This window comes from Argiope bruennichi, chromosome X1 (assembly GCF_947563725.1).
Source record: "Argiope bruennichi chromosome X1, qqArgBrue1.1, whole genome shotgun sequence".
Lineage (NCBI taxonomy): Eukaryota > Metazoa > Arthropoda > Arachnida > Araneae > Araneidae > Argiope > Argiope bruennichi.
In genome coordinates this window covers 95,452,508-95,480,381 of record NC_079162.1, presented here as the reverse complement: position 1 = coordinate 95,480,381, position 27,874 = coordinate 95,452,508, and the positions used below count along the sequence as shown (strand labels likewise).

At 29.8% G+C, this 27,874-nt stretch overlaps 1 protein-coding gene across 7 annotated transcripts in view; it reads left to right on the top strand.

Moving 5' to 3' along the window:
• Positions 1–27,874, top strand: part of LOC129958263 (transmembrane protein 131-like) — a 132,560-nt gene that overhangs the window by 41,347 nt on the left and 63,339 nt on the right. For all 7 annotated transcript variants that reach the window (XM_056070592.1, XM_056070591.1, XM_056070588.1 and 4 more), the window contains exons 7-15: positions 7,552–7,674; positions 12,020–12,100; positions 15,534–15,681; positions 16,055–16,173; positions 16,282–16,390; positions 19,286–19,391; positions 21,593–21,743; positions 25,987–26,157; positions 27,267–27,371. In XM_056070592.1, coding sequence (XP_055926567.1) covers positions 7,552–7,674; positions 12,020–12,100; positions 15,534–15,681; positions 16,055–16,173; positions 16,282–16,390; positions 19,286–19,391; positions 21,593–21,743; positions 25,987–26,157; positions 27,267–27,371 — 1,113 coding nt within the window. The remainder of the gene's footprint in view (positions 1–7,551; positions 7,675–12,019; positions 12,101–15,533; positions 15,682–16,054; positions 16,174–16,281; positions 16,391–19,285; positions 19,392–21,592; positions 21,744–25,986; positions 26,158–27,266; positions 27,372–27,874) is intronic.

The following is a 27,874-nucleotide window of genomic DNA, read 5'->3' as shown; positions in this document are numbered from 1 at the left end:
CATGTATTTAAAATAATTTTCAAAACCAATGAACGCATTCCCACAGTCCCAACACTGGTCCCATTTTGCCCATTTTTATTTCATATGAAAGAACTTGAACCTTAAAGATGTCACAAAAGGTCGCTGGTTCATCTCACTCGCAAAAGCATTTCTTCTCTGTACATTCTCTGAAAAACAAACTGGAGTGAGTCTTCTAGTCTTAACTGCAACGCCGAATTCGGTAATTTTTATTTTATATGGAAACTTGTATGTCATCATCTAGATATGTTGTCATCATTGGTGCCTACTGCATTCCACCCACCCACACAAGTCGCCCTTTCAGCCAGGTCAGTAGACACGACTAAATTAATACTATGTTTATGGTGGACGCACCGCTGGGCATCGAAGGTTGATAGTTAATTAGATTTTTCAAATATTCAAGAAAGATTCATTTCAGTCAGTACAATATTAGGTCTACAGAAAATTAAGAAAATTGAAAAATAAAACCTCTGCGGCTTTTCAGATGTTTAATGATTTTTTTTCCCCCGACTAGTTGGGAAATTTTCTGGTTTTCTAAAACTGAGATATTTTAAACACCATTTTTTAGGGGGAGGGGAATACAAGCAAATTAATACATGTGAATTTAATATTTAAAAGTAATGAAATAAAAATTTTGAAAATTGCTGCAATAAAGCAGCTTGTACTTTTATAATTTGGTATTTAGAATAATGTCTTTCTTGGCCGCTTATGATTATTGCATCATTAATAATACTTTCATAGACCAATACGTAATTAGATAGTGTAATACACGTAAATACTTAGTATCACGTAATTAGATAATACTTTAAAATTAAAAATATAAGTTTCCGGTTGAACTTTGAAAAATTGTTTTAATTAAAAAAAAAAAACATTATAAAATTGCTCAAGATTTTTTTAAAACTTTCGTGTTGCATATGAGAAAATATATTACGTTTTTTAATCCAGTTTAGATGTAATAGATTTTTGTATCTTTTAGTTCCACGTGTTTTAAAATATTTTATTAGATATGTAACAAAATGGATTGAAAAAATAAAATAATATTCTGAATTTTAGAGAGATATGGATCAAAATTATCCGATATTGTTCACGTTTCTGCCTCTTATGATACGTTATAATTCTGAGAAAAATCGGGAATATTTTTTCGTAAATAGATTAATTTGTTTCCCTGCTTATTCTCAAACATCTTGATAACATTTTCTTTGTGAAAGAACATTAAGTTTGCTAAAGTTTCGATAAAAAAGCTTATTCTATCGTAACCCCCCCCCCCCGTACCGGACACCTGAAAACTGGGAATTAGAAGCTTCCGGCTTGGTGGTTGGTTCTCTACTCTTTGGTGGTTCAGAAATGGTGTGGGGTTGCTACCCCTTATCGACGAATATAACTTGCTTCCTATGAGAGGGGTTGTACTGTAACCAGTGATGGCTCTTAGGACTCAATCATAGTTCTCACCAATGCTGTCGTGCCGTTTCGGTAATTCATATATATCCGAATGCCTTAGGGCCGGACGGAGTAGTTCTTTTGTGGTTGTTGTAGCGTGAAAGGGTTTATTTAAATATGATTATAAACCATGTAATATGCCTGCGTTTTGACATGGTCGCTGAATTCTTATGAATTGCAGAATAATTGGAAAATACTTTCATAACGCATGCGCATAACATAATTTCATTCCTCCCACAGCAACACCGGTTTAGCATGTTATGTAATTAAATTGACTTGGCCCAGTTGCGAACAATGACTTCTGGTGATGGAAATCGACCTAAATAACTTTCGCATTAAAATTAATTATCGCATTGAAAACTGTACTTGAGCGAGATTTTTTACCCATTAATATATTAGCGTATACTCTAATATTCTATTGTCTAAATAGACAAAAGCTTTTAGATTAGAAATATTTTATATTAATGATTATTATTTGTTATATTACTGAATAGCTGATACACCTGACAATGCCCAGGATGAAAATATGTTAATATCTGTTTCTTTGTATCTGCTAATAATAAAGAAGAATGTATGTTTGTGTTATGTATGTGTATTGGCGGTCTACAGGACAGATCATTAGACCTAAATCTTCCAAATTTGGCACTTACATAATTTTGGAGAGTAGAAATATGCGATCTTTTTCTTTGAAATTTTATTAGAGTTTAATCAATTAAAAATCAAGCAAGATTTTGGCGTTTTCCCATAATTCCCGAAAATAATATTGAACAAGACGAATTTTTACTCAGTTTTAAAATTTAAAATATTTTTTTATAATGACGTAGACTTAGTTACGCAAATTGTTCATGAATTTTGGCAATTTTTTTAAAAAAATTTATTTGCGTATTTTTCAAATTTTGTTCTTACATTTAAATTCAAACCGTTTTTATTGCTCTATCAAAAATTTAATTATGTGATTTTCTTCCATTGTTGAAAGAATTAAGGAAGGAAGATTCTGTTAATTATTTCCGCAACTTAAATGAAGAATCAAAAGTGGAATTACATTTCCATGAAATTCAACATACCATTTGAAATAGATAACCCAGACATTTAATTGTGCTACATCTTGAGACTTGGTTTATTAGGAAAGTTCATGTATACAACGAATAAACCAGATGTAACGCTTTTGTTACAGTTTATTGCTTATGAATGCTTTGTTCAGGGAGTCATGAAGATCAAGTTATACGTAATATATTAAATTGATAATAAACTCAGCCCATATTTCCAACGAACCAGGTGCTCAAGGCGGTTAGTTTATTGTTAAAAAATGAATAACATAATTGTCCCAGCTTTTGTATGCAAAATTCATACTTTTGCATTCAAAACTTAAAAATTTGTACTCAAAATTTTAAATACAAGGTGGTTCAGGTTAAAGTAACTAACTCTGTTGGGACGCCCTGGTGGGAGAAGATGTGGATGTAATCGTCTTCGTGTCTGTCGAGTGTACGTATCAGACTATGGGAAATGTTTAAAAAAACTTGCCTGAATAAAGACTTCTAAGTAAAAAGAAAACACTATGATTGGTTCAAGACAAAGGAAATGTCACATAATTATACCAATAACAAACATAATGTGAAATATCTGTAATTTTTATTACTACATTTTTTTTTTTTTTTTTTTCCTTTTTTATACATAAACTGCCGACACTATAAAAATTTCCTTGAGAACCCAAATAAAAAACAACGCACACAAATTTTTCCAAAGTTTCAGTTTTCCACCTTGCTTCAGGGTTAATGTGTCAAACTAAGTTACAGCATGATCCACAGCGGTGTGTAACTGATTGAGACCGAGTTTGTGCCCATGCAAACGGGCCAGTTCTTGAGATCCGACCGATGTCTTATGTTGCCTAGATAAATATCATCAATATAATCCAAAAACCAAATATCACACGGAATTAAGTCAGGTGGCGTAGAGATCATTTTGTAGGAAATGCTTGATTGATAATACGATCCTTCGCATACTGACGTCGACAGCAATCATTGAACTTCGGGTAATATGTGAAGAGGCACGCAATCTTGTTAGAATATTGTTTAAGCGGAGCATCCATTTTGCTGGAGTCCTGGAATGATCTCATCTTGCATCATGTCCCGATTATGTGCTGCAATTAAAGAACAGATTTTTTGGTCTCTCAAGAGTGATTTTCTGAAAAATAAAATGGCTCAATCGAACAAGTCGCAGTAAAGCCAATCCATACAGTAATATGCGGTGAACAGGGGCATTTATTGATCTGGTGAGGATCCTCAATAGACCAGAAATTACAGTTTTGTACATCCATTGTACCGTACTTGTAAAAGTGACCTCATTAGTGTTCCTCACCTATGAGGATGTTCCGAGGCTGGTTCTGATTCTCCTCCATTCGTGCCAAGAACTTTGGAATGAACAAGTGGACATTTCACGAGATCGTTATCGCAGGGCTTCTAACTCTTGTAAGCGAAGAATCTTATACGGATAGGTTTTGAGTGTGTCTACATGCATCTCCACATTGTAGTATATGACAGAACACATGGTGCTACTAGATCTGTACCCAAAGATATCTGTTCTGTATACAAGCAAAGCATTTTGTCAGGGTTATTGAAATTTTTGTAGCGAAGCTTTAGCCGCAAAATACACTCCAGCAATGAGAGAACCATTTGAGTTACTTAAAAATATTCAGAACCTGTTATTTCTCATATCTCATAATATGCGGTCATTTCTGTAAAAATCATATAGATCTTATTTCCTGATAAAATTGGGGATAGAAGAATTGAAAATTACTCGAAATTGAAGTTGTGAAATGGATAATATAGTGCATATGCGACATTTCATGAAATAGAATAAATTTTTATTGAAAAACAATGAATAAAACAGTGCTTTGGGGTAATTGGGATGGCCGGTAAAATAAATGCAGAAGCTAAACGCGGTAATTTCTTATCATTTCGCATATATTTTCTTGAAAATAGTTCGTTGTGATCAGAAGTCAGAATACGCTTTTGCAAATACCCCGCAGTCTTTGAGATAATTCGCAACTACCAGGGTAATTATGAACGTTGCTATAATTGAGACTGGTTAATTAACAGATTAATTTGAGGGGAAAATATTGTTTAATGAAGTCTCCTCATTATGATTATGTAAAGACATAAATTATATGCCTATTTTTATACTCGTAAAATCATTTCAAATGGGAAAAAAATGACTCTGCAAAATTCAATTCCTATTACTCTGTCCCTATATATGTTACCTGCCCAATAATTTACTTTTTATGTGAAACATACAATTATGTATAATAATATTAAACCAATATAATTATGCTCTGCAATATCCTCTTACCGTGTATTTTAGTTTTGAATAAAATATTAATATTATTTGCAACGAACAGCTTTTAAATCCTGTATCTTAGAAAAATTATAGGTATTATAATTACAGTTAGACCAGACGATTTTTTATTCAAAATTTAACAAAGCTAGTAGCATCTCAGAGGCAAATACATAAAATGATTAGAAATACCTACAATATTTTCATTCATTTGGAATAGCAGCACTAAAAGATAAATTCATCTGTTTTATGTATAGAAACACAGTTTTTAATTTATAAAAAATTTTTTTGACCATTTCATTAATTTTTGGGGTTATTTAGTTGTCTTTTACTAAATTCTTTCTTGTGATTCATAATATTTGTGAGAGCTGTGTTTGAGATAAATCTGCATACAAAACTTAAATGAAAACAAACAAATACAAACTTCATACAAAACTAAACTTCATTCATATAGCGTTCGAACTATTTGAGAGTTTCAGTTTTATTTATACAGTTAGATTTTCAATTCATATATAATCGCAGCTATCATATTAGCACAATTTTTTAAAAAAAAATTTTCGTGGCATGACTTGCCTTTTTATAAAAATTGACTGATAGCGATGCGGATTGCTCCTGGTCTCCCATTGTCTCCTGTCAACCGATGTTTTCAGACCCACGCCGCCGCCGCTGCTGTATATTTTCATAAAAAAAAATAAAGATTGCCATTCTGTACAGTGCTATCGTCCGGATCGTATTAATTGTGTACAAAAGACGCGAATTATTCAATCAGGTATACGACTGTAAATATATGGCGCTAAGCTATGGAATCGCTTAATCTACAAATGAATACTGTAATTCTTAAGACGTTTAAAATGTTAATTGCATTTTAGAAATTTACATAATTCTTGCAAGCTATCAGATCTTCTGTCGAAATTTTAAACTTCAACAGTGTGTAATAAGGGTACTAGAGGGCGATTTGTCCGTTATGGCTGCAGAGCTACATCATCCACCAGGAATTATTTTTAAAAGGTGCATTTTCGTTTTTGTTTATGTTTTCCCATGTAATTGTCTATGAAAATTCTATTCTCTGTGCTTACTTTTTCACTCTGAAAGCTCGACGGTCATTGAAAATGGAGGAAAAAAATTGATAAAAACAAGACGAGTAGATCAAAGAAAGAAAAAGAAAAATAACATAAGCATGCAAAAGAACAAAAGAAACGCAGGTTGGGGCTGATTATCCGGCAATCCTTGAAAAGTTCACTGCGCATTCAACTGATTCATTTATTTAAGAACTAAAAGCAACATTTCCCCCTTTTAATTAAGGCATCTGATTACGTTTAAAAAGCAATTTTGGGACAAGGTTTTGACCAGTTTGTTTTCTTTTTCTTTTAAAGAAAATTTTTTGAGCCTTCTAAATCTGTTTTGCTTCTTCTGCATTTGCTTTTGCAAATATAAACTGAGACACAGTTTTATTTGTAAATAAAACATCGTAGTCGAAAATGAAAACATAATTATGAAATGTTTTTTATATATAATTTTAGAGCTGCTGATGTAGTTTTCAACTGTGAATTTTGTGAAATTTTGAATACAAAAGTTCTCGATCAACCATGACTTTTCTGAAACATGTAAATACTTTTTTAGATCTCCGTGAATCATTCTCTGGGGGCCATTTGTAAGTATATTGTGTAAAAAAATAATTTGGTGAAATAAAATTTCTTGCAAAGTGTTTTGCTTTTTGTTGCAATGCTAACTTTTTTGTACCTAATTTGTCTTATTTTACTGAATATCAAGTGGCTCAAAATTTTTTGATTGATATTATTGATTGTTTTGATTCATATTGACCAAAAAATTATTGAAATCTCTGAGAAGGATTTTTCAAAAAATTGTCTCCGAACGCAGACTGATACCTTTAGAGGTATCAGAGCTGCAATTCGACCGAACTCGACTTCATGTATGGTCAATTGATTCTTTGCATCTCTCTCTCTCTCTCTCCGTCTGTCTGTGTGTGTGTGTGTGTTTTCACTCCCAAGTTCTCCTGTCAGTGTTTTTATTTATTTATTTTTTTTCCTTTCTTTCTGCTCTCTGTTATTGGCTGTTTATGAATTTAAGTTTCGCTGCTTTTTCCTCGACAAAAACGTATTTGGCTTTTTGAATGTTCGTTTTATTTATTAGAAGTTGCTCACATGGAAAGAGGTAGGTAGATAATTTTTTTTTAATTTTATTACAATAAAAAAGTTTATAAAGAGAGATGAATTGTTATTATTTATTTGAGAGAAATAATGACTGGCCGCCACTGAGCGGACTGAAATAATTTTACTGAATTCTATATAGATAGATTCATAGATCTACTTAGATAGAATTTAACAATTTTAAGTCTTTCAATTATTTGATTGATGTTCTACTAATTTATTTGGAATCGTAGCAGTTTTCTAGCTATGCAGACGTTTCAGTTTTTTTTAATAGTTAAAAGAATTTAATATTTGTTTTTAAAACGAGTTTGATTTCTAAAATGAGAAATGTATTGATTTTCTTTCCAAAAAATATGCATTTAATATATATATATCGAGCTAGCAATATTTCTTTTCATTTTTTTTTTTTTTTTTTTTTTGTAAATAAAGTTCTTTCATGAAGAATATTTATCTGGGTCCTCTTTTTTAAACATTTAGTTGTTTCAAAAGTATTCTTTATAGTATATATTTAAAATATTAACTTGTGTTGAGAAAATTTCTTTAATTTTTTTTTATTTTAAAAATTTATTCAAGTTCTAAAATTTATTCACAATTTCAGGTTTCTGCTGTTGGTATTCCGAATCCATACAGGTTAAGACCGTTTGTAGGAGTAAGGATGCCTTTAAATAGCAGCTACACACCAATAATTTTTATGCACAATCCTCACAGTACTACAATTCAGGTTTGTTTCAACTTTGTATTTAAATATTTTGTCGTTTTTTTTTTTAAAGCTAGAAAATCTAGAAATATTTGAATGGTAAAAATTTTTTTTTTTTACACCAAAACTTTGCCCCAACTTAAAAATTCCCCTCCCAACGTTTGGGAGAATGGTTCAAATTTTGTGAGAGCATTAGCTGTTCTATTATAGGGTTTATTATATATGAAAAGAATTGATGAGGAATGCATATCTTTTATTCAAAGAATTCATTAGTGTATTGCATCCATCTCACTTTGTGTTAGTTAAGTGGATAAAATAAAAATAATCGGCTAATATTTTTCTAGATGAAGATGGCTTACAAAATAAACTCAACAAGTACTTGTTTTTCTTTTCTGAAATGATAACAAACCTAATATAAAGTATTATCATTATTTCACTCTAGATTTTTAATAGCATATAATTACATATTTAAATCTTCGCAATTATGTAGCAATTTGCTTGTGAAATAATTCATAAAGTTCCCGCTGTGTTGATTTGAATGATTAATAGACTGCAGAGTTATCCATAAAAAACGTAACGTAGTGGTGCTAGCTAAACTCTGTACACAGAATACTCATTTATTGGATGCTCTATATTATAACAAACGACACGAGGGCAGTAATTTATTTACCAATGGGGAAAAGAATGCAAAATACTATTATGATTTTTCCCCTGTAAGAGCGAGTATTTCAGCCTATTGAAAAATGTTTCTGTGGAATTACATCAAAGATCGAGTTTTTTAAAAATAATTCGCAAACTATAATTGATTTTTGAATGAAAAAGAATATCGGATTACCATTCAGTTTATACTGCACTCATGTCCAAAAATTAAGGATAATACTAGTTCAGGAAAAGAAAGAGTCAGAAGCAAAACAAATATGACTTATTTGTAAAACCTATTTATTAAACAAAAGGTAAGGAGCAAAAAAGATGCTATATGTTTGATATCATTAATAAAAATTGCGATTTTTTGCTCCCTGGTGCACATTACAAAAAAAAAAAAAAAAAAAAAATCTATTTACAAAAATCAATATTAAATGGTTGGTATGATGTTTAATACATAGTATGTCTTGCAATACAGTCCGTACAACGCCTAGGCAGGCTGAGTATCAAATTATCGATCTGGTCTTGGGGAATATTACATCACTCATCAAGCAGTGCTCTCCGAAGTTCCGGTAGACATATAGGAGGTGGTTGACGGGCTGCAACTCGTCGGCCAAGCATGTCCCACACATGCTCTACTGGATTCAAGTTCAGTGTTAATACTGGCCAATCCATACGGGTGATATCCTCCGATCGAAGGCATTCGTTTATGATGTTTGCATGGTGAGGACGGACGTTGTCATCCATAAACACGAATTCTGCGCCCATGGCGCCCCGAAACAAAGGTGCATGTTGTTCCAGAATGACATCCCGATAGATTTGGCCTGTCATAGTTCCAATTTGAGCATGCAGATCAGTTCTGGAACCAGAATAATTCCTCCCCAAACGAGCAATCTTGCACCACCGTAACGGTGTCGTTCACTGATGTTCTCTTGATGGTAACGGGTACTTGGCGCTCTCCATATGAAAGTCCGGCGAGAATCGGACTACAAGCTAAACCTGGACTCGTCAGAAAATATCACACAAGCCCACTGTTGCGGTGTCCAAAATGCATGCGCTCTACTCCAGGCTAACCGCAGGCGACAGTGAGTTGCAGTAAGTGGAATACATCTGACAAGGCCTAAGAGCATATAGACCAATCTGCCCTAAGCTTTTGTACACGATCTGCCTTGAAACTGTCGCACCAGTGGCTGAAGAGAGCTGACGAGACAGGTCTGATGCTGTGCTCTGTCTGTTTTTATGGCAGTAACTGCCAAATACCGGTCCTTCATTTGGGCGTTGTAACTCGGGAGCGACCTGTGCTGTAAGGTCTACTCACATTACCATCATCTTGGAATAATTCGCATTGCCAAAGCCTGGTGATGACACTCTGGGCGATTCCAAGTTCCTAGGATACTTCCAGCTGGGTACGCCCACATTCCAGACGGCCGATAATTCTAAACCACGTAAAAAATCATCCAAATTTGTCCTTTATGTCATAACTATGCGGTTATTGCACTGGACGGCGTATAAAGTGCTTTCGAACAATTTTTCTTCTTTGCCTGTATTCCTTATACATTACTCTCGTCATTATGACGCACTATCGGTGTCATCTGGTGGCTTCCTGCAATTTGCATATGATTTTTGAAGATGTGTGTAGTCATTTTACTCATGATATATGTATTTTAGAGTTCGATTTCCTCGTGATTCTAAATTATCCTTAATTTATGGACATGGGTGTATTTAGATGCTGAATAAAGTAGCTCATAACCCGATTCCTCCAGCAAAGTCTATCAGGATGCCAACGGTGGAAAGTTTGAACAATTTGTAGTACTATAGAAACTTTTTTTTTTTACTTTTATAGTCATTAAAGCATATACAGTGGTGACCAAAATTGGGGCACTTGAAAATGTTTTTTAATTTTGTATGCTTATAGAAAATGTAACGTTTCACAAAATGCAAACTCTTACATATCATTTTAAAGAGATTTTAATACTGATTTCAATGCAAAATTCAAATATTTGCAATACAAAAAAAGTTGAGCGGCAATAATTATAGAGATACATTAGATGCTGATGACTGCAGTGATTTATCAGTACTTAGTAAGGTGACCTTTATTTTTTATTACAGCTTCACATCGATGTTTCATTAAGCTGGCGAGAGTTTTAAGCTCTTCTTTCGTTATTGCATGATGCCAGGAAACAATTAGTCTCTATTAATTATCTTTTATTTGATGAATGCTTCGTATGTACAACGGCGTCACAAGTTCTCAACAATTTTGAGGTCAGGACTGTTTCCTAGACATGATAATTATTCAGGGCCCTTTACACTAAACCAATCATTCGATATTTTTGCCCTATGGTAAGGAGCTGAATCCTGCTGAAAAATAAATGATACGTTATTGGGGAATAGATCACTGATGGAAGGTGTAAGTTTTGGCTCTAGAATAGTAGCAATGTATTTTCTAACAATTAATGTCTCATCAATAACAGGAAGGAGACCAATATTGTCTGCTGACATGCAGGACCAAACTATAACATTTACTGAATTCTTTATATTTGCCTGAATGCAGTCAGGATGTAGCTCTTCGTCTATTCTATGTGTAACATATTTTCGCCATCACTATCGAATAACAATGGCTTTTTTCATCACTCCGTATAACTTGTGACCACTGATCATTTGTCCAATTAATGCTTTCCCTTGTCCACTGTAATCTTTTTATACACTGCTGTAAATTGAGATAAGGATTTTTTTGTTGAATTCTACTTCTTAGTCCAACATCTAATAATCTTCTGATTGTTCTTGAACTGACATAAATACCAGCATCATTCAGTTGACTTCTGATGGCCGATGATGGCATTCTTCTATCTTGGAGACATAGTCTTTTTATTCTTCGGTTATAAACAAATGTGGTGCACCATTTTCAGCCATTTCCTGCTTTGTTTTTATTGAATTTGTCTCTTGATATCGGAAACAAAACTTTCGGATTCCAGATGTAGTCACTGAATCACACACCTGTTTTGTAATTTCAGCATAGGAAAGACCACATTCACGTAACACAATAATCTTAGTTCTCTTTCTAGGTGTCCAATCTATTCTTTAATTTGATTTCATTGCTTCTTGAATAAATATTGAAAATATTTACAAAAAATTCAACTATATATTCAAAAGTTTAAAAAATTTCTAACTTGCAATTTGATTACATAAAAAACAATTTTCCATCTACAGAAAAAAAGCACAGTAAAGACTTGCTTTAACTTTAAACATGATATCAACTTCTACTAGCAGTTATTAACATTTGATTGGTTCCCAAAACAAGAACAGTGATTTGTCTGGAAAGTTAGAATTTACTATCCACTTCCTCACTGTGATTGTTAGTTAGAGTAAAGTAAGAATAACTTTTTTGTATTGCAAATATTTAAATTTGCTTTTTGTATTGAAATCAGCATCGCATTCTCTTTAAAATGATATGTAAGAGTTTGCATTTTGTGAAATGTAACATTTTCTATAAACATGCAAAGTTAGAAAACGTAACGATTTTCAAAAGTGCCCACAATTTTGGCCACCAGTGTATCTTGTTCATTTTTCTATGTATTAATTTAGTTTTAAGTGGATGACCCTATTCTAATGTTTCATGCATATGTATATATAATCAGTTTCTCTTTTTTATCATTGCATTACTGTTGGTGAAAGAAATAATTTAATATTTCCAATCTGAAACGAAATGTTTGTTCTTGTGTCTATGTAGCTAACCGAAATGTATTCCAGTGGAGGAGATTTACATTTAGAATTACCTGATGGTGAAAGTGAAGCTCCAAAGTCATTATGGGTAATTCATTTTAAATGCCCTTGTCATCTCTTAATATCACCTCATATATTTGTGAATATTTTTATTTTTGAAGTACTTTTCTTGTGACATTTTTTTTCCCTCTTGGCAGTTGATTGCTAATTTATATCTTGACAACAAAAAAATGTATAACCTGATGTAACATTACTATAAAATATTGGATGCAGGCTGGAAGTTTCAAATAGAATTTTAAATATTTTTACGAGATTCCAATTATTCTTGAAAATTGTTGAAAACTCATTGAATTTTATTTTGCTGAACTTGGAACCTGTGAAATGATTTTTTATTGTGTTTTTGAAAAAGAAGTGAAGTTTGCATCCATTATTTTTTGGTAGCGAAGAAGAAAACAATTAGTAACTTGTTCTTGCTTTGAGAATTCCGCCAACAGAAAAAGGATGTTGACCTGCGAACTCTATTGATTGCCAATTTGTGTAGTTTGAAGGAATAGAAATGGAAGGGAGCAAATGGGATTACTGAAACAACTGTTAAGTCTTTCAAAGACCTAACACCTTGAAATAATTTTCTTAAGCTATTCGTTACGTCTTCATATTGTTTAGACAAAGAATTGAAACGTTTTTGTATTACATAAAATATTATTCATATAGTGCTTGTGTGAAGACTCGGACTTGTTACGAGAAATCTTCCTAGTCAGCAAAACTGCTAAAATGTTCTATGAACCAACGAAATACTTTTACTTGTTTCATTTGGCATTTATTAATGGTGTTATATTTAAATATCTAATTGGTCTTTATGTGTGTTGTTTAATATTTTATGATAATGAATCAACTTTTTTCAAATGAAACAAATGGATTTAAACACTCAATTTTAGAATGAAAAAAGGAGGTTACTTTCAACCATGCCTTCAACTGTCATGGGACATTCTACACTCGGAATATATTTTACAAAACTTTGGAAAATTGGATTTGAAAAAAAAAAAATCCTTAATTAAATTTGAAAACAATTCTTTTTAAGGTTAATGGATGGCCAGTATATTAGAATATTTTTACTTCTTGAATTATCAAATAGAATAAGAATTTTCCGCATTTTTAATAAGTGGTTGTAATTGTCAACTTTTCTTTAAGTCTTGGCAAAATATTGTCAGCATTAAATATTGAGCTTCTTTTTATCTAATGTGTATTATTAATGAAAGTACGTCAGCGACAAGGGTAAACTAAAGATTTTTGGGGGCGGAGAAAGTTTTTAAGAAATTTTTCAGAATTCACTGTCTAGAGAATACAGCTGCTACTGAACAAGCAGCTGAACCATGTGGAAAGATGTAGTATTATATGTTGTGAATGGCAAGTTTTCTTCCCCTAAATATAAATAATCTCAATTTTTGAAAAATAAATATATCAAAAAAATTTTGTATAGTATCCAACCATTAACATTTTACTAGAAATAAACTGTAACCCTTTCATTTTTGATACAGCACATGAAAAATATATTCATTGGTTGTTTGAAAACTTTCATTGCCATGAAAAAATGTTTTTATAGGCTTTAAACGGTAAGTAGCATTTTTAAGTTTGATTTTTCAAACATGGATTCGTATGCTTGCCTATATCAATGAATTTAACAGAGTATTAAAAACTTACTAATCAAAAGAAGAAAATTTTGAATAAAAAAGGTAAGAATTTTGATTTAGATCTGAAAAGAATTGCAAAACACGCCTATTCTTTCTGTTTTTGTGAATTGCAAGCAACTACAGGAAAAGATTGTGATTTTATTTTAACCCTTTCTAGGGCCGTGGAAGTATGCTCCCCACCAAATTGATCAATCTTTGTATGAAATTATGTAGGTTGGCATAAGTTCTGACAGATTTTTTTAGAAAGACAGAAACTTAGATGCTTCAGTTCTTTATCTCACACAAAATGATGTGTCTTGATTTGTACTTAATTATTAATAAACCAAATTAATTAATTAATCAAATTAAATGTATCTAATAAGCTAAATGAATCCCTTTTCTTATTCTAATTTCACGCCTCAAAATATTTTAACATAATATGACTAGAAAAAAATAGACATTTAAAGGGTTAATATAATTTAGCAATTTTTTTAATGCAGTGGCTGGCAATTCAGTGGAATGCAAAGAGTTTGTATTATCCAAGAATCAAATTGATAAGTCAATTGAAAAGTTAAAACGCTTGTTTAAATGTCGTGGAATGTGATTGAGATTCTGATGTTATTATTCCATATGTTTTTATTATTTCTTATGTTTTTTTATTCAAATAACTTAACTAACTCCCCAAACTAATATATATAATATTAAGTTTCAAAAATTATCCTACGACGTGACACACACCTAAATGGATCCCAATAATATCAATAATTATAAACAGTTACGATAAATATTATTTGAAAAATAATTTTAAAATTAAATACAAAATTGTAAAAGAAATTGTAAACTGCTTTATTGCTATAGTTTCCAAAATTTATGAAAGATTATTTTTTTAGATTTATTATTTTATTTCCAAACATCCCCCCCCCCAATACCGCTTTAAATATTTCACTTTTAGAAATAATTGATATTACAATGACAACTTTAAGTGTGTCATCCTTGTTATTAGGTTGTTCCGCTTTGTTTTCTAGTTGATTCTGTTCATCTCAATTTATATAAATGTGTGTGTAAAAACACTTGCATTTGACGTTTTAGTTTTTTTTTTTTTTTTTTAGTTAGTTAGTTGCGCAGTTTAACATTATCTGAAATGCAAAATTTTCCAACATCTTTCTGACATTTAGATTGAAAATGGTCTTTCAACCAAATTTATTAAATTATGCTATCTGAAATTTTAAAAGCAAGTACCCAATTATTTCGGTGGTGATTTTGAAACATTAGAGAAAAGAGCTGAAATTTCCGAAAATTGTGTATAATATGCGTTGATTTTATTTGATTCGTTTTGCGTTTGATGCATTGATTTGAATCATTGGGCAAAGATCTGAAACCTGGAAAAACAATAATATGAAGATTTATCAGTTGTCTAAACTCTAATTTATATAGGATAATTTATAATTTCCTTTCTTTAATAATGCTTCGTTAGAAATTATAAAATTTATTCTTGATCATTGATTTAACATGCTATTTGTTATTTAATTTTTTGTTGTTGTTGTGTTATTCCATAAGATTGTGTAATACATTTTATAATTTCATGTTTTCACTGTAGCTATTATCTGTTTGGTTTTTTATATATTTATTTTTTCAAAATAAGTTCCTTAACTGTACAAACGGCCTTACTCTTGTAATTATAGCTTTGATCTTAATTTCTTATTGGATATTATCGGTTTATCATTCAATTTCAAGGAAATAATAAAATAAGCAAGAATCTGTTTTAAAGGAAGTGCATTATTAATTTAGTTATGTTCTTTTCATAATTTTTCATCATCATTATTATTTTTTGATTTGCTTATTTTTTTATAACAGGAAATTCCTCCATATGAAACTAAGCCAGTTATTAAAGCTAATTTTATTGCCAGGGTCGAAAAAAACCATACTGCATTTATTCGTATTAGAACAAATTGCACAAGAGAAGATTATTTATTGTTACCTGTTGAAGTTGATGTCTCATCAGGTACGTTTAATAATTCCATTCTTTTAAAGTTTTATTTCTGTGCTGAATATTTATTGATGATTTCTACTTTTTTTTCCTTCTCAGATTACCCCAGTTAGAGGAAATTTTTAGGCTTATAATGTAAGAATTTCAAATGATTTTTTGTATCTGTGTACATTTGAGTAACATTTTTTAATAAAAAGGAAATGCATATGTATGTTTTTATGTATTTCATAAATTCATTAGTCTCTGCAGTGAAAGGGTTAATAATTTTATATCATGTCATTTATAAATAAGTTATGTAAGATTATGTTCGGAACATTTTTAAACATTTGGGGTTTTTATTACTTTTTTTTTAATCTTAATTTTAAGTATATTTTCTGTATTATTGTAGCACCTGGAATATATTCCCCTACAGAAATACTTGACTTTGGAGTATTAAGAAGTGATGATCAGCCAAAAGTATTAACTCTTTCACTGCTAAATTCAGGACCAAAACATGTTCATTTAGTGGTATGTACATTGTTGCATAACTTTTTTCTCTGTTTATTTTATTTTAGAACATTACTATTTAATTATATATATATATATATTCAAAAATAATGTTTTTTACTTTTCCAGAATGTTATTGCTACTCCTGTTAATGAAGCAGTAGATGTTAAATTTATGCCATTAAAAATACCTCCAGATACTGTATTCAGCACACAAGTAGCTACAATAACATTTACACGTAAGCAACATTAGTTTACTGCTTAAAGTAAAAAAATTTGAATTTTGTTTGAAATCTATCCCTTTGAAAAAAGTATTACTTGCTTTGGACATCTGGGAAACTGTTCAAATACTAATTTGTGCAGTCAGAATGGTCGATAATGTCTGTTTTCTTATACGTGGTTATGTTTAACAATTTTTCTATTTATCATGTAGTCCATATGCCATTATCTTTTATTTACAATTTTCATTTTTCTAGATTTTTGAAAGTGTTAGTTATTTAATTTAAATACATTTTTATTTTTATTTTTTCATAATTTAAATATGAATTATGATTTTGTAAAAGCTATAATTAGTTATAAATTGTTGCTGTGAGGGAACTATAATTTAGGGCTTGAAAAATATCATATTATTTATTTTTCTCATCATGATTTCGTAGCCAATTTAATAATGTATTGATTCGGTTTCATTGGCACAAAGATTGGCTGTCTCACCACAGCTGTTGTATTCATCGTGTTATTGGAAAATTATTTGTTTTGCTGCTTCAGTCTTTCATAAAAAAAAAAGAAAAAAACATTTTTATTCCACTTTTAGATAAATTAAAGTATAATTCATAAATATCATTTAGATTAGATTAATAATGAATAATAAGATTCACACATTGCTTAAACCGTATCTTTAATAACCTTTGGAATGCATTTAATTTTTTTTTTTAAATCAGAAAGGAGAAAACTTTATTTTTGTTATTCTATGCATTGTTTTTTATTACTTTGTGCAATGTTTTAGTTTGGAGCCCAGGGATATGTTCTATAAATCATTATCCTTCTTTGCAGTGTTTTAAGGATACTATTCTATTTTTCCTTCGTGTAGTGATTGTTAATCTTGGTACTGTTTGTTTTTAAAACATGTAAGGCTTGTCAGTAAATATAAGCACTTTGAGATCAAAATTATCCAGATGCTTTCGAATTTACACTTTTTTCTATTTTCTCCAGGAAGAATGGATAAATTATCTTTGAATTTCAGGCAATTAAAAAATATACTAGCACTCAGGTTTTAATGCGAAGATGTGTTCATTTAAGAGATCCACCAGAAATTGATGAAAAAGATTTTGGCTCGCTCCGTTTTATACTAAGCAGATAAATTATTTGAAACATTCAATAGTGGTTTTATTTGTTGTAGGCAATATTTATAAGCATTTTCATAATAATAGCACACATATTCGTCAAGATGAAAAGTTTGTTAAATCCCAATTTTTTTTTGCTTGTAAAATATGTAGTTTCACCCAAATTATACAGAAACAGAATATTTGACAAAATATTATTGAAGCATTATATTAAAATCCCAATTCTAAAAATATTCAAAGTAATATAAACGTTTTTAGAAGAAGTTTTAACTATACATGCACGAAATTAATACACTTTTCATATTTTATCTTTATTTGTAAATCATATTACATGTCACAAGTTTAATGCTTTTGCTGATTCTAATGAATAACACAATAAATTGCCTTTAAGCCTTTAATTATATTGTGTAAATAAATGGGATACTCTGGGCTGGTCTGTAGCCCATTGGGTCGATTAATTCCAATTTGTCCCCTTTGTTGAAGGATTAAGGACACGACAATCCAAACTGGTAAAATTTAGTAACACATTTTTTTTTTTTTTTTTTTTTTTTTTTGTCTTAGCTAATAATCTGTAAAAATTTTTTAAAAACAATGGTTCCAATAAATTGTAGAAGAATTTAACTCATACAATATTTTTTACAGCCTGACCTTTGATGCTGATTAGATTAGCCTTTTGGATAATTTTTTATTCTAATTTATTTTCGCAGTATTTACCGGAAATCGGAAAATTTTTTACAGCCAAATTATATTATAAATAAAACAATTAAGAAAAAAAATGTCAAGGGAATTTTCAGGTCACCTTGTTTTTCTTTTTTATGTCTGTTTTTTATTCTTTATTTATTTATTTATAATTCACTCCATATTTGAAAATGTTAAAAGATGATGGCATTAATCCTGCGGTGTAGGTTTACTAGAAACTGGGGCGAATTTTATTTATGGGTCCCGCACCTCCTGAATTTGGCCTTATGAATTCGTAACAGGAATTGTAGTACGTTTGAAATCCTAAATACAGTAGCTGTCTCTTTGGGACTTAAAAATTTTGATAATAATAACAAATTAATAATAATGTCTTTCTCTCTCGCATGATGAAAATTTATTTATTAAAAGTTTTTATATTTATTTGAATATTTTTATAATTCTATTGAAATTTTAATATGATGTTTTAATATTATTTTATCTGACATTCTGTATAATTTAGTTGAAAGTAACAAAATAATTGCGAAAAATTATAGTTATAAGAAAATGGGTAGCAAAAAATTTACTTTGGTTAGCTGAAAATTTGGAATTAAAAAAAAAAAAGACGTTTTATCGTCCCGAAAATAAGTGCCATTATTACAAAAATGCATACAAATTTTGTCCACAGCAAATATAATGCTTCAAATCATTTATCTGCTTTCTTTGAAAAGGTGTGTGCCAAAAACCTTTTATTCATCAATTTCTAATTGATCCCTTAAATGCTCACTTGACTGAATTTTCGCGTTAAAACGCGAATTCAGATATATCATTTTTATTGGCAAAATTCAAATACAGAAATATTCTTATGAATAAATTCGAGAAAATGTGTAAATCGGAAATTATCTGGGTACTTTTGAAAGCAATTAGAAGGGGGAAAATCAATGAAATATTACAGTTTAACGTTTATTACTTTTTGCCACTTTAATATATATATTATATTTATTTTATGAAGAGTTGATTATTTTTATTTTCATATTCTGGAGTCAAAATTTACTAAGTCATTGTTTTTTACTCTTCCTGTATATATTGTTATAACAAGTATAATTTATTATATTGTAGCTTCAAGAGCTCTTCATCCAAAGCAGTGCTGTGGGAAAATAGTTATTAAATCAAAAAATAATCAGTACAAATTGCAAATACCATATCAAGTACAACTTATTAGAGGGTAAGAAACAATCTTAAAAGTATGCTAATTTAATTGCTGATTTATAGAATTATGAATTTTAACCTCCAATGACGGAGATACATAGCCTCCATTTTTATTTTAAAAATTATAATCTTGTCATGTATATAAGAGGTTGATTTTTTTTTCTCTTCTGTGTTTTGTTTTCTGGAGAAATGCCCAAATATTTGATTGGATTCATCAAAATATGTAATTAACCAATATATATTGAGTAGATTTTCTTATGTTTCAAAGACAAATTTTCAGGATGATAGAATTCTTTTCCCTTATTAGAATTAAAACATTGTAATATTGTTTCTATGTAATGAAAAGCTATTTGATTTTTTTAAATACTGTGTATGTAATTGTCTTATTTTGGAAATAAAAGATATAAAGTTCCGTTGCTTGCTTTGCTTTTATTGCCATTATTATCATTTATGACAGAAGACACAGTGATATAAAGAGTGTTACCTCAGATATATAAACTTTTTTTCATACCTTAATTTTAATTATATTGTACACGTTAGTCAATATTGTTTCAAATTTGTCGTATTGCTACCCTGTACAGTAAGTCTAATAGTCAGGAAGCTTTTTACAGATTACTCTAATGCATGCAAAATCAATGCTTGATGAATGACTCCCGTCCTTGGCGACGATTTTGTTGTCATAAGCGAAGATTTCTTAAACTTCATTAATCTTGGTGTTATCTCAATTAAGAGCAAAGATACAATATTCTTTTAGTAGCTTCTTTGCCCTGGAACGGAGATAATAAAATCGTAGAGGCTGAGCTGAAAGTAGTCAGCATTCAAGTAGAGCGAAGGAGTTGTCTAGAACGTTCTCTCCTTAGAGTGTTGATCACCAGCTACTTCTCTCTGAGCGCTTTATGCTGTTGTTATTTGTTAACGATTTACAGTTGTATGAAATTGATTTCTGCAAAGGCTGTTTTGTTTACACTTTGTCTTTGTTTTGTAATTTGCATTTCTTGTTTTCCCGTAGAATAAAGCCTAATTATCCTTTGTTGAGCCTGATGGACTTTCCAGCATATATTTACTTTACGGACTTTTACATAATACTTTCCAGCATATATTTACTTTATGGACTTTTGCATAACATTATAAATTAAAAATACAGTTTCATCCGTAAAATATAATTTGTATCATTATATTTATGGAATGCTATCAGTGAGTGAAGTACTAAGATCTGAGTTGTACTATGATTGTGTTTTTGATTTATGCTCTCAGTAATATATGGTTTGTGACAGTTGCATTTTTTCATTATAAATTTACATGTTCTGATGAATGTCTCGACGAAAAAAAATTAAGGTTTTATAATGAATTAAATTTTTCTTAACAAACAATACAAACTTTTCTCAAAGATGGATGAATGCAATCATTAATCTTTGGGAGATTTAAAAATGGAAGGCAAATAAAATTTAAGAGTTATTGGACTTTCCCTACAAGGTAATTTAATAAAAGCTGAAAAATAATATTTATTGATATTCTGTAGTCTTGCTATGTGAAGACAATAAGAATTTGAAGTTAAGATTGTTTTTTGAAATGGGGAAGGAAAAAAAAACACCTTCATTTGTAAAACTAGATTTGTATCTTGAATTTCAAAAATAATAATTTCACAAATATTTTTAAAATTTAGCTTTTTATAATTATAATTTAATAAATGCATAATCGTTTAATTGTACGGTTGTTAACTTAATTCTGTATTAACAGAATAGAGAGGGAATGCTGTTCAACTTCACTCTATTTTGCATATTAATCTTTCAATATTCACCAATAAAAGTATAGTTAAATTCTCTTAAATAAATAACGTATGTTTATAATAAATTTTTAAGAACATCAATGACGTGTTTCTAAATTTAGATATTCAAGATTTTATTTCTTACTGTGATCTCATTTCTTTGCTAGAACTATGTATGTATTCATTAAAATTAATGCATTACTATTTCCTGCTTTTTGCACAGTGTAATATTGATAGTTGTTATGAGAATAGTTTCTGTCATTATATAAATTACCACTTCTAAATATGATGTATAAGAGTTTACCTTCATTTGTAGTTTCTTTAATTGTTTAAAAAATCGTTAAGGTTTTTTTTTTTTTTTTTTTTTTTTTTTGTTTCTTTGAAACTTGCAATATGAATATTTTTCTGAAAATTATTTAATTTATTTAATATTTCAAAATTTATTTTTACAGGTTTCTTGATTACAACAAAAATTGCACAAGGTTTTATGTTGGTCAGCAGAATAGCAGTCATATTAAAGAATTTAATGTTACTAATAATTTCAGTGTTGTTATTATTGTTTATAGTATTTCATTACCAGATGAAGCCAAAGAACATTTTACAGTAAGTTTTTTTTTTTTTTTTTTTTTTAAATATGATTGAAATTCTTAATTATATTCTGCATGAAAATAATAAAGATTCAATATTTTCATAACTATATTAAAAGATAATATCTGATGTGATTTTGCCATGCACATTTGTAAAGCTACAAAAAGTTGTCGAGCATGATTTATTCTTTTTTTATGTGTATGTGTGCTTTTTCTATGAGATTCTCTCTAAGGAATCTTTGTTTGATTTATGTTTCAAGGATGTTGTAATTTTTCCTTTTTTTATATTTTAGTTACTGATTTAACATTATTGCTTGAATCATGACAGGATTATTTAGTTTTGACAAAACCATTATACGATATTGACAAAATTATTGCCTTTCGCGTTCAATTTTAATTAGATATGAATGCATTCGAAAAACTATAATTTCTTATATACAATTACCAAACGTAAAATCCGGAATTTTTATTCAATCTTCAGCTCTAGGAAATTATTCATAGAAATTTTGCGTTATTTTGTATTTTAGTATTGTAAAGACATTTATAGCATTACATGTATCAAAATGCAGTAGAGTTAGAGTGCAAGAGAAGTTTGAAAGGAAGTTTTAAAATTTCAGGCAAAAGAAGTAATTATTAAAAAATTCATGAAAAAAAAATTGTTATGGCAATCATTTTCGTTATTGCATTTGAGTGGTGAAAAACATGCGTCAGAAGTGTAACGTTTCCCCTTTTCCCTCACATGGTAATTGGCATTCCAACAAGATGTAACGTATCCCGTTTTCCCACTCAGTTAAGTGAATACGGACCTCCAAATGTGTATTCTTTTCACTAGGAGAGTCATTGTGTCTGGTCAATTGTTACTATATCCAGTGGGAAAACGCACGTGTGGCCCGTCGTTTCAAATAGATCCATCATGTCTTCAAGGGAGAGGAACATCAAAACATCCAGATGCTAAACTTTTTTTCCTTATGAAGAGACTCCTCAAGTCATCAAGAAATAATCAATCAAAAGCAACCATTGCCATTAAGTGTCAAACCCAAGTGCACTTCAGCCGATGTTAGCTGCGAATTGGTTATAATTAACATGTGTTCAAGAGGCGGTCGGCCTCAAAGGTGAATCCTTAACAGACACTCCCTGGATCGAGGTGAGACCATTGAGGAAGCGTTGCTGAACATCTATTGGGTAATAGAGAATTGAAGTTCCCCAATGAGAAATCAGAGGCAGATATCTGATAAAAATAAAATACGGTATTTTTTTTCCCCAGAGAAGAGGAGAGGAGAGAAAGGCTTCTAATTGGAATTCGGAGAGACGTCGGTATGTGGAGAAGTTGTTCATGCCTTTTTGAGAAGCCTCGTGTGATTCGGGTTTCTGTGTTAGAATCCACCCGATAAAGATCGGTGGGTTTCTGGAGCGGCCCTAGAGTAGCGGTTTAGAGCTAAAAGTCTGTTTGGTGACTTATTCTCCGATTTGATCGAGGAACTGTTCCGTGATTGAACTGTTATTTGATTTTCGTAAATAATATTAAACTAGATAAGAACAAGGTTTTTTTTTTTTTTTTTTTTTTTTTTTTGTAAATATATAAGGCTGTAAATAATTAAACCTCAAGTAAAAGCAAAATTCGAATATCCTCACTTTAAGTTGCTGAAAACTGTATAATCTTTTCATGTTCAGAAGATTTCATTATAATTATCCAAAAATCTTGCACGGTACTAATAAATAAATGATATTGGTCATTCCCTATATGTTAGTTTTTCTTCAAACATCAAGAGAAGAGAAATTTGGCAATGTGAAGATTATTTTTCATTGAATGACTCCTTGGGCAAATTATATGACTTCTTTTGGTCATACTTAAATGCATGTAAAACGTCATTTGATGTTGAATTTCAGAAAGTTATTTGTCTAACATCATCATTACCGTATATGAATAAACGTTACCTCTGTTCAGTAAACTTCTAAATCAATTCCTTGCATCTCCTGTGCTATATTTGATTGTTGAATGTATTCCAAATTATAGTTTTAAAAAATAAACTTGAGATTGTACTCCAGTGTTAAATTTTATTAAATTGTAAATGAAAGGCATTTTAATATCTTTATGCTTTTGAATTACAGAATATAAGGATTCTAAAGAATTTGTGAAATAGAATTACGACTTTATATGAAAAAATTGTGAACTTCAACTCATCTTCAACAATAGAATTACCACGAATTTTATCGTTTTTGGAGTTGTATTTTATCATTCTACGGATCGATGCAAATCTGTATTAAAATTTGTATTAATGTGTTAGGGAGGTGGTGGAGTGCACCGTGTGCTGGCTCTGCATACGGCTCTAATGCGAAAGAATTTCAAATACATTGTATGTTGTATAACTCTGCCGAAAGCAGGTCTATATTTTGCAAGCAGGGAAGTATATTCAAAGACCGAGTGATAGAACAAAGTTCAGTGATTGGTTGCGATTTTAAGATCCAAGTTCAGCATTAGGAGGAATGACTGAAGGCTGTTATCTTTCGTTCCATCCATTCAGAAAATATCTGAAATGAAGTGAAGTAACTTCTCACAGTTTAAAGCTTAAAAGAAAAAGATCGTTAGTTGCTTTCGGTGAAAGTCATTTTATTTTTGGGATCTTTTTAACATTCTCTGTTTTTGTTAGTTTTTTCATTTTTGTTAATTTTCGTTCTTTTATGTTGTCAAGTTGGCAACTACCATTTCCGGAAGTTCAGAATTCCGAAATATTGATAAAAATGGAAGAAAAAAAATCCTGTTGACAGTAAAGGAATTAACTTAAAACGTGGGGGAAATTAAAGTGTATCTTTTATAAAGGTTGATGCCTTGGAAAAATGTTAGGCATTCTGTTTAGTGACTTTATTTATTATTGTAAAAGGAGTTTTAGCGCATTGGCTGGCAATGTAAAAACAATAAAGTACATGGAGAAAGTTTCATAAGTGCGAGCTATTCTTTTCGAAACAGTTTTTTTCCAAACCAATAATCATCTGCAGTCTGCTGTGTATTTTAGAAGAAAAAAATTAATTTTTGCATATTGATATCGATAATAACATATTTAAAAGTTTAAGATTATCAAGAAATCTACGAGGAGAAACTTGATTGTGAAAAGTAGGAAGCGAGAGGGGGGGGGGAATTGTGAACACCCTTATAAAAAAAAAGAGTTTGGGGAAAAAAATCAATGAAATAAAGTAGCAGACTATGTAGCATAAAAGAATGCTTGAACCAAATAGCAAGAAACAGAAAAGGGTTCAAATAATTTATAAATTAGTTTTAATGTGACCATTTTTTTAGGTGAGATTTCTCTTTTGTTTAGTTTTTGTGTCCTTTTACCATAGATTTGATTTCCAAAAACATTTTAGGTATATATGTTTTTTACCCATTAATTTTCTTTTATGTAATAATTCTCAGTTATTTTTAATGTCTAAAGCACTTTTTGCATTAGTTTATTTATATTATAGTTAATTAATCATGCTTATTATACTTCTCGCTGTATATGTTTGGCATGTTTATTTATGACGTTCAGGTTTGTTTGTTTTTTGTTGTTGGTCGTGGTGGTAGTGGTGTTGTTGCCTTTCCCATTTTTATCATAAAAGTCTGAAACTTTGACATAGCATGCATACCATAACAAAATGGCATGATTTGACTTAATTTTTAAAACCAATAATGCTGTAAGAAATACTAAGAATATGAATAGAGAAGAAATACTCTTTTCTGTTTTGTAACTGTTTATAATCCGTGTTCTTTTTGATGTGTTTTAGAGTCTTCAGGGCAGATAAATCCATATTTCTTTCTGATAAATCCATATTTCTCTGCGGAGTTTATGCTTTCGGTTGGTAATGCAATACTGAAATTCCTTTCAGTTACATAATTAAAGCATGCAGTATAAAGAAACAATCACTTTGTAAAATATCTATTATTTCAGAAAAAAATGAATTTAATATTTTATAAATGAAATTTTTATTTTGTAACTGTTTAAATTAAAGAGGTTTATTCTGATTTGATATTTCATTTTATTATGTATGTAATTTGCTTTTTTTTTTTTTTAATATTTTAACTGATATTTCTGACTTTTGAAAATATTTTTTTAATCAGCTGAAAGCATATTTCTTTTTTGTCTTTTCTTATGTCTTTTATTTATCCTTTTTTTTATCATAATGAGAGGAAACAAATTTGTTTAAATTTAATTATAATGTGAAAAATTTTAATTTTTAAATCATTTTGTGAAAGTGCATTTTTATACATCATTTCTCATTTATAGGTAAAGATGGCTGAATCTATTATTTTAAAACCAGGAAAATCTGCAACTGTTGCTTTCTTAACATTTAAACCCACTGTACCAGATTTACAACTAACTTCATATCTCAGATTGCATACAAATATTTCTCATTTTGACATTCCACTTTTATGCTTCACTGGGCGATTGAAAGTGGTAAGTGTAAGCAAAACGAAGAAGTTTTTAATTTAATGCAGAAATTAATATTTAATGTGAAATGTTTATATATGCAGTTGAAAAATGTGATCGTATTTAAGTAAATTTGGCTTGAATGTATAATATTTTATCTATTGAAGTATGATGTTTGAAAGTTTGTTTATATTAGCATAGATCATTTGACAAGAATTTTTAGAAGAAATTTTGTCAGTCAGTTTATTCCTTGTCATAGCCAGAACTTCAAAATATTAACTTTTAATGTGGTTCTTGTAATAAAAAAAAGTTGTTATTGGTTAGAATTATTTCGTGTCTGTTTTTTTTTTTTACTATATTATATATGGATATTTATGTTTGTTTCTGTTTCTTGGCTGCTTATGTCAAAATGAAGACTAGGAACTATTGTTCTTTCAGAGAAATGTTCTGTTTGATTGAATTATCGAAATATAAGTACTTTTCTTCCTTACAGAAATATTTATTTTTCCATGTATTTCCTATGCATATTTAATTAATATGTATAATGTTTAGAATAATCATGATGATACAGTAGACCAGTTTTTTTCATCAGATATTTTATGCATAAGTAAAATTAATGAAGTAAAGAGCAATAGAGTTCATGCTCTCTAAAAACACATTGGTTATATATTTGCTTTTATTAACTAGCAAATTCTTTGAACTCTTATTAAGTTTTTAATTACGGAATGGGATTGCAATTTTTTTAAATTTTGAAATATTTATATGGAAGGTTAATTTGCATTTTATAGAAGGGTACTAACGAAATTAAGAAAATAATGCTATATAATAATACATAATAACAATGCTATCAATTCGAATTTTTCATACTTCTTTTGGAATCGCAAGAAAAATGTGTAGTTAATATATTATATTAAGCAAACGACGTTTTTCTTATTAGAATACTCAGGTTTGGATATTTAAATTGTTCTATTGCCTTATTATAAGCATTTATTTATAAACATTACTGCATTTGTGAATGGTTAAATTTGTTGCGCTTGAGAAATAAGGCACACATTTTTTTTCGTTTGCCATTAATAGTAGTTATGGAAGAAAATTTTTCTTTTGAGGATGTTTAACTCTACTTTTTTATTTTTCAGTTTTTACCTCATGCAGTGAATGAAAGTTTTATTGACTTTGGTACATTAGGAATGGGAGACAAGCGTACTGTTGTTTTTGCTGTGATTAATGAAAATCCTGTTGATGTAAGTCTATATTAATAGTAGTCCTATCATTTGAAACCAACTGTTTTATGGTACTTTATATCAGAATGTATATGAATCATATAAATGTGCGAATATCTTCTGGTTTATTCTGCATGTTTTCATAGCTGCAATGCCCCTAATAATTATACCTTTCTAGTTTTAATTTGAGATGGGACCAACAATTTCTATGTCAGAATTTGCTTATGATGTTAACTAAAGCCACATATTTGTTTTTTAGTAAGTTGAGTGTTTGAGACATGATTTTTTACATTGTATCTTTTTGGCATATAAATTATATAATGTTTAATTTAGTTGAATAAAACAAATCACATTGTAATGGTAGGTATCATATATATTCTGTCAAAAAAAAAAGTCTGACAGCTGGCGCTTTAGGTGGTATTTAATTTGATCATTTTAAAGTATTTCTTAATATATTTATATTGAATAATGACGCTCATAGTATGCTCTTAAAATGTCAAAATGAGTTTCAATGGTTATTAATT